The following is a 10777-nucleotide window of genomic DNA, read 5'->3' as shown; positions in this document are numbered from 1 at the left end:
ACAATAGTCACCAAAAAAATAAAATAACTAAGAATCTATTTAAACAAAGAGGTGAAAGATCGCTACAGTGAGAATTACAAATCACTACTGAAAGAAATTAAAGAAGACCTATAAAGCTTTTGAGAGAAATGTTTTAATAAAGCTAATTTTTCTTAAACTTGGAAATGATTAACTTTTAAAAAATAATCAATTAATTAAAAATCATTTCCATTCTATACATTAGGCTAATTTCTAAGTTTTGAATGGTAAAAATATAGATGACATTCCTGCTCTGCTGAAATATTATATTACATACTGTATGTTGATTCTGAATTTAAAAGAAAAATGTATGCCTTTTTTTCAAAATTACTCTAATAAATTTATTTACTGCCTTTAGCTTAAGGAATTCTACCAGAACAAAGGGGAGCAAAATGACATAAGCCAAAACCTCTAAAAGAGTGATTCTCAACACGGGGGAGGTTCCCACCTAGGGGACATTTGTCAATATTGGGAAACATTTTTCATTGTCACAGCTGTGGGGAGGTGATGTTACTGGCATGTATCTAGTGGGTAGAGGCCATGAATGTTGCTAAATATCTCCCAACAACAAAGCTCAAAATGTTAATAGTACCAGTGTTGCTCTAGAATATGATGGGCAAAGAAAATATGTGGAAGGAAGAAGAAGGTGGGGAAAGGATTTCTTCCAAGGAGTAATACAAACATGATGCCAGTTCAGCAATGGATGAAGCCAATGTGTGGTCTCTGGACAAAGGTACCAATAGGGGATCGACTGATATGAAAGTTTCAATAGTAATTGAACATGAATACTGAATTTAGGTAANACCAGAACAAAGGGGAGCAAAATGACATAAGCCAAAACCTCTAAAAGAGTGATTCTCAACATGGGGGAGGTTCCCACCTAAGGGACATTTGTCAATATTGGGAAACATTTTTCATTGTCACAGTTGTGGGGAGGTGATGTTACTGGCATGTATCTAGTGGGTAGAGGCCATGAATGTTGCTAAATATCTCCCAACAACAAAGCTCAAAATGTTAATAGTACCAGTGTTGCTCTAGAATATGATGGGCACAGAAAATATGTGGAAGGAAGAAGAAGGTGGGGAAAGGATTTCTTCCAAGGAGTAACACAAACATGATGCCAGTTCAGCAACGGATGAAGCCAATGTGTGGTCTCTGGACAAAGGTACCATAAGGGGATCGACTGATATGAAAGTTTCAATAGTAATTGAACATGAATACTGAATTTAGGTAACAACTGAAAATCAGTATGTTATCACTAGCCAGCTTATGGACCTTAAATGGAATAAAAATTAAACTAGACTTTCTTAAAAATCTGGCTACATATATAAATATACACATTATACCAAATAATTATTCTTTCCTTTGTTCTAATTGTAAAAGAACTCTCATTTTCGATAGCTGGGAACATAGACACCCAGCATAAAGACTACATTTTCTACCCCCTTGAATGCTGGGTGTGACCACATGACTAAGTTCTATATGATGGGATATTAGCTTACATTATGTTGGCAACTTCAAAGTTGATCATGTAAAAGGGAGGGACTTTAACTCTTTTAATTTTTCACTTCTTGGAAGCTGGAATGGAGATGAAGTGGTGCACAATCTCAAATTATATATTCAAGGACAACACCCTAAGGATAGTGGAGCAGCAGAAGCCAAGATGAAAACCAATTCCACAGAGCAAAACTCAAGAGCAACATAAAACGGTGCCTTATTACAATACTGAAATACGCATTTTAATTTGGCACTGGGATGCCATAACCATAGAGTAAATGAGATTCCATGAGCACTTGATTGCACCTAATGAGGATACTTCAAAAAGTTCATGAAAAAATACAATTAAAAGATAATGTGAATATTTCCATGAACTTTTTGAAGTCCCATTGTGTATTTTTATTCAATAGCCTGAAGGGTAGTACATCGTTCTGTCACTTGTGCAGAACTTTTAATTTCTACCCTCTGAATCCTTAAATGACCCAATTACAAAGTACCACAGAAAACATAAAACTGACATCTGAAAATCATGTCATTGTATAAAATCACTTATTGTAATATACAGATTTTTTTTCAAAAAGCACAATTCTTGTGCATTTCTTTTTCTATAGATAAAACCAGTTGGATTAGAATGTGTACAAAAAGTGCATGGCTATATCTCACTATTTATCACACTCTCCTATGAAAGCTCTTAAATTTTGTCTGACGTTTTAGCCAAAAATATTAGTTGAATATTTTTCTTGTAGGACAGAGTGATTGAGAGTCATTTGATATTTTTTTTAGTCCATTTTTCTTCGAAGAAGACTATTTTAGAGTCATCTGTTAACAGTGATTGGAAACTGCTGTGTATTGAATGTTCCCCCCAGACTCACTGAAGTTTAATCCCCACTGTAAGTGTTGAAGTTGGGAATTCCTACTTTGGTAATTGAAAGGTGGGGCCTTGAAGAGGTGATGAGATTGTAGGACCATGCCATAGTGAGTGGATTAATAATGGTGGTCAGGGGTGTGGTTCTGAGGGCTTTAAAAGGAGAGCATGTGAGAGTCTCTCTCTCTCCGCTCTACCATTTTCTGCCACGTGAGACCCCTGGGCCACTTTGCCACCACCAAAACCCTCGTCAGATATATTCCATGGACTTTGGACTTCCCAGCCTCCAAAACTGTGAGCAATAAATCTTGTTTTCTTTATAAATCACCTAGTTGCAGGTATTTTGTTATAAGCAACAGAAACGGGCTTATACAGACACCAACATTGACTTAAATACTGGGTCAACATTGACTCTTTAAAGATTGCTGTTCTTTAGAATCTTTAAGACATACAGATCACCTTCAACGATTAGAAGAGATGCAAGATGGAAATATTTTACTACTTACAGATCAGGGGGCACATGGCATGCCCAGAGACTGCATGCATGGAGGTCAGGAAGCATAAGAGACAGAGAGAGAGGGAGTGACCCAAGAGCTAATGCCTTTTTTGGGGTCCAGGGCATTATCATGATGGGCAAGGCTGATAGAGGAGAAAATGGAGGGTATTTTAGAAGTGCAAAAAGAGACAAGGCATTGAAGGGAAGGATATATATATATACACACATATATATGTGTGTATATATATAAACAACTGTATTATGTATATATACACACAAAACAATTTTACTGAGCTATACATAAGTTTTGCACACTTTATTGTATATAAATTATACTTCATTAAAGAGAGAAAACTTTGAATGAATAAATACTTGGACCTTATTCTGTTGTTCTTTTTTAAAGATCATTTTAAGATCATGCTTAACTCATTAATTTTTAGCATTTTATTTTCCAGTACACTGTAAACATAAAAATAATAAAAATTTTCCTCCAAGCTAATCTCCATCTAAAAGGTTTGCTATTATAATATTTTTGATAAAATTCAGTTACTGGAATTTTCTGATTTATGTTGTGTTTTTATTTGACTCAAGTTATTTTTATTTTCAAATGTTTGGGCTCTTCTACTTATTTTATAAATTCGTTTCTTCTAACTTAATTGTTCATCGTTAGAGAAAATAATGTGAATAATTCCAACTCTAAAATTTTGTGAAAATTATTTTATGTATATAGTCAATTTTTGTGTATGTTGTCTGTGAGCTTGAGAAGAATATATATTTACTTATTGTAGAGTAAGGAAATTATAAATTGATTTATTCATTCAGGACTTCATTTTATCAATTCGTTTCTTGTAACTTAATTGTTCATCGTTAGAGAAAATAATGTGAATAATTCCAACTCTAAAATTTTGTGAAAATTATTTTATGTATATAGTCAATTTTTGTGTATGTTGTCTGTGAGCTTGAGAAGAATATATATTTACTTATTGTAGAGTAAGGAAATTATAAATTGATTTATTCATTCAGGACTTCTAATCTCCTGAGTTGAAATTCAATAAATTTGTGTTTCTTTAAGCTTCTAAGTTTATGTTAGTTACAGCAGCTACAGAAAACTAATACAGCCTTTGGAACCTGGAAGTGGGGTGTTGCTTAGTAAATATCTAAATAAGTGGAGATAGCTTTGGGTGAGTTGAAATTCAATAAATTTGTGTTTCTTTAAGCTTCTAAGTTTATGTTAGTTACAGCAGCTACAGAAAACTAATACAGACTTTGGAACCTGGAAGTGGGGTGTTGCTTAGTAAATATCTAAATAAGTGGAGATAGCTTTGGAATTAGGCAAAGAGAAGAGGCTGGAAAATTTTGAGAAGCATGATAGAAAAAGCCTATAGTGCTCTGAACAGACCGTCAGTAGAAATGTGGATGTTAATAACTGCTATTGAGGTCTCAGAAGGAAGTGAAAACATGGTAATGGTAAAGAAAATCTATATTGCCTTGGAGAACACTTTAATCATTATAAATCGACTGTAGGAACAAATATAGTTATTAAATGTGCTGTTGGTGAGGGATCAACAGAAAATGAGATACATGTTACTGGAAACTGGAGGAAATGTGATTCTTGTTATATAGTGGCATATTCTTAGCTGAATTGTGTCCTTCACAATTCAGTTATGTGTAAAGCGGACTTGTAGGGCATGAACTTAGACATTTAGCCAAAAAGATTTTCAAAGAAAAGTGTTGAAAGTGTAAACTGGTTTGTTCTTGATGTTTACAGTAAAATGTAAGGGGAAAGAAATAAATTTGGAGAAAAACTGTTAAGTATAAAAAAAATGAGGACTTGATGATTTGAGAAATTCTCAGCCTAGCCAGATTGCAAAGGATGCTAAAATTAGGAGGATATGCACTGCAAGGAAAGCATAGTCTAGAGAGAAAGTCAAAAGTGTGGTTGAACAACTTTTGCTAGTGCCTTGGAAGGATAGAAAGTTATAGCATTCAATTACACAGAAAGCTCATTAAAGAAATTAAGCATGTGATTCTTGGACCCCTCAACCATCTCAGCAGAAGCCAGGAATAAAGATGGGATTTTTCCAGAAAGGTCTTTGGAGAAGCCTCTGTCTCACCATTGTGTTTTGGGAGAAGTTAACTTGTCCTCTAGTTTCACAGGTTCACAGATGAAAAGCTGCTTTGTTCTAGGATGGATTAGACCCAGAGCCTCATCCATACCTAATTTAAAGATTATTTAGATAATGAAAAATGGGGACTTTTCAGTTGGTGAGGCTTAGATGATATTTCAAACTTGAATTGGTGCTGTAATAGGTTGAGATTCTGGAGGGACCTTAGTATTAAGTAGATATATTTTGCATGTGGGATGAACATGAATCTTTGGAGGCCAGTGAGGGGTCTGTGTGACCCCTTTCCCCATGTACATGTTCCAATATCCATGTTATCTTACATGGCAAAAGGGACTTCACAGACGTGATTAAGTTAAATATTTTGAGATGGAAAGATTATCCTGGATTATCAAGGTGGTTCAAATATAACCACAAGAGTACTTATAGGAAAGAGGCAGGAGAGTCAAAATGACAAAAGCAGAGGCTGAAGCCAGAAAGGAGCTATGAGCCAGGGCTGCGGTTATCCTCTAGAAGCTGAATAAGAAAATAAAGTGTACTCTCCCCTAGAGATGATAATTTTTTTCATCTCTATTCCGTTTTAAGGATATTAAATTTGTATTGTTTTAAGCTCCTAAGTTTTTGATAATTTGTTACAGCAGCAAACTAATACACAGGTCAATTAACATTTATCTATTTATACATTTATGTATATATTCATGCAACAGATATTTATTGAGCACCTTCTACGGTCAAGCTGTGAAAATCTTAGTGTATTATTTTTAAAAGTAAGCTTATGTGTGTGTGTTTGATTAATTGAAATAATTTGAAGAGAGGGGAATTGTAATTTGCATAAATTTAATTCCAATTAAGTATCCAATGTATAATTATGTCACCTTTAAGTATGTATAATGGTAACCAGACGAATAGCAAAAATAATATTTCTGTTGAAATGACATGAAAAAATTTTTTAGTTATTTCTAAGTAGCAGGATTGATATTGAAATATATTTACTTTACAGAAATTTTACTTAAACATTCATTCTTTCTTATTATTTGGTAAGCAAAGTATTCCCTCCCACCCCTGCCTGACTGCAATCACATATTAAATAGGAGTTCATTCTTTATAGGTCTGAGTATAGCTAATTTTTTTTTACAGTATGTTTTGATAACTACTGTTGATTGGATGTCCCCCCAAAGCTCTCACTTAATCTCTACTGTGACAGTGTTGAGAGGTTGAGAAATTCTATAAAGGTAATTGTTAAGGTGGGGCCTTGAAGAGGTGATTAGATTTGAGTACCATGCCCTAATGAATGGACTGATCCATTAACGGTTTAGTGGTGGTCATAGGCATAGTTCTGAGGACTCTAAAAGGAGAATGCATGAGGAAATCCCAAGTTCTCTGCTCCTGCCATATTCACCAGCAACAAGGCCTTCCCCGGATGTGTTCCCTAAACTTTGGGCTTCTCAGCTTCAGAAACTCTAAGCAATAAATATTGTTTCTTTACAAATTACCTAGTTTCAGGTATTTCTGTTATAAGCAAAAAAGACAGACTAATACAATAACTATTTTTCTTTTTAAAAATTCTTCAATGTCTCTTGATTTGTAAAATATATTCCTGGCCCACCCATTGGTTCTGCTTGAGTAGATTTCCAGAGGAGACCAGTCATTGTAAGTATCAACTTTAACTTCATCACTTAGTACAAATTCCAAACAATGAGAGTTCAAATTAATAATTTTATTACTTATTCTGCATAATTATTTTCTTTCTTGTTATCTTCTTCACTATTTAATTAATGCTTTCATTTGAAATAGTAAAAGCACATTTATAGTAATGTTATAGCAGCCAATATGCTAAAAGACAAAACAATCTTAAGTAACCACATTTTTGTATTGCATACATAAGAAACAAAATATAATAATTAAAGTGCTCTATGTAAGTTTATTTAACACTCCTAAATTGAAAGTTTGTCTTTTAAACACATTGATATTACCAGCAGATATTAATAGTGATTTTACTATGAGATTTTATCATACATCTCTCAGACAAGGCTTTTTAGAAACCAAACCAGATTCACTTTCTATGCAAATTACATGATCTGAAACCTTAAGAAGCTTGCAAATATTTTAAACTGAAATTTCAGATCTAGTGAAAAGCAGTTTAATGGATGTAGAAGAAAACGTGGGTTTTATATCATTATAGTGATGGAGGATTGGTAATGAGCTAATTGGTAATGAGCTAAATGGTTCTCTTTTTGTTCTTGAGATTGTAATAAAGTTTCAATGAAGTATTGCTGTTGGTTAAAGAATCACAATACTAGTCATAGATATAAATTTAGTACAAGAGATAATAGGGGAGGGGATTAGACAATGAAATAACTAGGGATAATAATTAAAAATTCTTTTTCAATGAGAAGGTCATTGTGCTGTTGCAGGTGTTTGTTTGTCTGTGTGTTTGTTTGTTTTCAGCAGTGCTGGGAACAGTTCTGGTACTCAGTTAACCCAACATCATGACTGTCGTTGTGGTTGTAGACACAACTGAAAAATATCACATCATTTGATCCTACAACTACCAAAACTACTTCCACCACTTCAGACACATTTACTACATCATTTCTTGTGGTAGCTGATACTCAGTTAACGTATTGGTTTTGTGATGGTTGTAAGCTTAGTGAATGGCATAGTCATAGCTTCAGTTGAAATAATTATAGTGTCTTGTGTGGTCGTAAATTATGTAGAGTATGTGGTGCTTTTCAGTTCAGCTAAAATAGTAATAGTGGCCGATTGTAGTTATCAGTTCATTGGAAGTGGTGGTAGCTATGATAGTTGTAGCTTCTGTCACCTTGACAGTAGTTGTTGTCATTTCATTTAACTAGGATTAGTGGCAAATTTGCGGCAGAGTGAATGGATGATATTGAGGTGGCTACTTTGTGAAAGATTAGTTTAAATAAGTGGCAGTGGCAGATGGGGTAGTCAGTACAGTCAAAGTCATGCAAATTGTACGTTTACTTCAAGTACTGTCTGTAGAAAATTGAGGTAAAGTGGTAGTGATTGTGGCTGTTCCGATAGTAAGATGGTGTAGCTGAAATGTTGATTCCCATTGTGACGGCTCCTTCAGTTGAAGTAGTTAGAGCCATGGGAATGGTAGATTTATCTGAAGTGTCATAAGTTCTATAGTACTATTGTTTGTTTTGATAGTAGCTTCTGAAAAAATTATGAGTTGTGATAAATGTGACTGAAGTTTCGGTCCTTGCTTTTGTACTTGTAAATTTAATGGTATTTGTAGATTTACTTTATGTGGGAATGACTTTTGTAGTTTTAGGCTCCGTGGAACTGGCGGTAGGTTCAGGTTCAGTTCAATGACAGGTGGTGCTGTGGTTGAGGGTTCAGTAAAAGTGGAAGTTCAAGTTTTGTTCGTCATTTCAGCTGAAGTGGTGATCGTATCTCTAGGTATAATATGTTCAGTAGAAACTGTAGTGCTTTTAGGTTCAATGGACAAGGTGGTACTGATTGCATTTGTTGTCATCTTAATGGATGGGATTGTTATCATTGCAATAGCAAAAGGTTCAGTAGACATTGTAGTGTTTTCAAATTAAGTTGGAATGATAGTTTCTGTTGTGGTTATAAATTCAGTTGAAGTACCTGTTGTTTAATGGGTTCCAGGATCAATTGAAGAGGTGATACTTGTAGATTTACTTGAAGTGATGATGCCTGTTGTGGTAGGTTCAGAAGTTATGATGGTCATAGGTTCAAAAGTCATATGTTCCATTGAAGTGGTTATTTTTGTAAGGTCTGTTAGAATCATACTAGGTGTAACTTCTGTCAACGTGGTTATAGCTGTTGTGGTGGTATTATGCCCAACTGAAGTGGTAGATTCATTTGGAGTTGTGATAGTATCCATTGTAGCAGAAAATTCAGTGGAAATGTTGGTGGCGATGCCTGTTGTGGTAGGTTCAGAAGTTATGATGGTCGTAGGTTCAAAAGTCATATGTTCCACTGAAGTGGTTATTTTTGTAAGGTCTGTTGGAATCATGCTAGGTGTAACTTCTGTCAACGTGGTTATAGCTGTTGTGGTGGTATTATGCCCAACTGAAGTGGTAGATTCATTTGGAGTTGTGATAGTATCCATTGTAGCAGAAAATTCAGTGGAAATGTTGGTGGTTGTTTCCATTATGGGACTAGCTTCAATTGGAGTGGAGGTTGTGGTGGCTGTGTTTGTAGGTTCAGTTGAAATTGTTGGTTGTAAGTTCAGGTGATATGATGGTGGTGGGCTTTATGATAAATAAATGCAGTGGAAGCAATGGAGTTGTCAGCTGTGGTAGCTGTAGGTACAATTGATTTGGCCATAGAAGTTAGTTTCATTGTGTTGGTCATTTACTTTGAAAGGTAGACAGTGAGACTGTTCTGAGAGTGATTATTATAGGTTCCACATCATCGAGGGGTAGATGGATAATAATGGGACCAGTGTTACTTCCGTCTTTTTTGATGAGGCATGCTATAAGTACTCCAATTTCTGTTATTACACAGGCTAAGAAACAAAAAGGGAGATTTTCCACAAAGACCAGTCACTGGAAATATTTTGTGTCACCTAAAAAGGATTTAAATAAAAATAGTAAGAATAAAACCAAACATTTCAATTACATATATACCATTGTTAATATATTATTATATACAAGAGTACTTCAAAAGTTCATGGAAAGATTTGTGTTGTCTTTCAATTCTATTTTTCCATGAACTTTTTAAAGAACCCTTGTACATATACTTGTTCAATAAACACTGAACCAAGAGCACTGCTGTTGAGTAACACTGGAGAAGCAAACAGTATTGTCACAAACATTACCTGTCCATGCTGGAATGGTCTTTCTGGGAATCCTGAGGGTTCCAAGGTTTCTTGGTTGATACAGACATTGGCAACATTGGTAGAAGCCTCACTGATGACATCAGTTTATGGTAGAAACTAGCATGCTGAGCTATGAGCTTGTTATTATGTGTGCGTGTATGTGTGTATATATATATATATATATATATATATATATATATAGTCATTATGTGTGTGTGTGTGTGTGTATATATATATATATATAATATATATTTATTTGCTGAAAATCTTTAGTAAATATTTTATTCCATTGGTCAAATTTTCCCTCAATGAGGAAAAAAATCTCTCTGTAACTATGTTCAAATGTCCAGATGAAAACAGAAAAATGTATTATGTCTCATTTTAAATAACATTTAAAAACATTTCTAAAATTGTCATTATCTAGAAAAACCATCAAATTAACAAACAGCTTACTGAAGAAATTCTAATTTAAATATCAGAAATTTTTGCCATCAGGAAGGTCCAGCCAGAGAATTGAAAATTCAAAAGGAATCTGAAGACCATTTTGGGGTAGTGAGGGTGGGAAAGTGTCTCCTTACCTAGGACCAAGAGGTAAAATAACCTTGCTTTGGAGGCAGACGTCTTCCTTGAGGTTCATTTACTCAACAAATATTTATTGAGCAACACGATTTTCTTCTTTAATATGTCTCTTGGGTGGGGAAATATATTACTCCACACATGCTTTAAATGTCCTTTGGACTGTTTATTTCCAACTGTCCTATTAATCCATATATTCTTACATTTTTAAAAAATTAAGGGCAATTTAATTAGATTTGCCTACTTAAAAAATGCAGTTGCAAATACTACATAACAAAGGGTTAATTCTAGAATAAAAACATAGCCAACTAAAAAAGTTTCATATATATACATATACATAACCAGATTTTTTGGAGAGGATCTTTCTTAGATCAAGGGGCCAT

The 10777-nt window shown here is 34.3% G+C and overlaps 1 protein-coding gene across 1 annotated transcript in view; it reads right to left on the bottom strand.

Annotated features, from left to right (window-relative positions):
- LOC103607799 (dynactin-associated protein-like) overlaps positions 1-9011 on the bottom strand; it is a 27175-nt gene extending 18164 nt beyond the window's left edge. Inside the window, 1 exon segment of the mRNA XM_008592266.1 lies at positions 8675-9011. Coding sequence (XP_008590488.1) covers positions 8675-9011 — 337 coding nt within the window.
- Positions 9012-10777: the final 1766 nt, after the last annotated feature.

Source organism: Galeopterus variegatus, unplaced genomic scaffold (genome assembly GCF_000696425.1).
Source record: "Galeopterus variegatus unplaced genomic scaffold, G_variegatus-3.0.2 Scaffold7721, whole genome shotgun sequence".
NCBI classification, from domain to species: Eukaryota; Metazoa; Chordata; class Mammalia; order Dermoptera; family Cynocephalidae; genus Galeopterus; species Galeopterus variegatus.
Note: the sequence above shows the minus strand (reverse complement) of the source record. Positions and strands in the feature narration are given on the sequence as shown.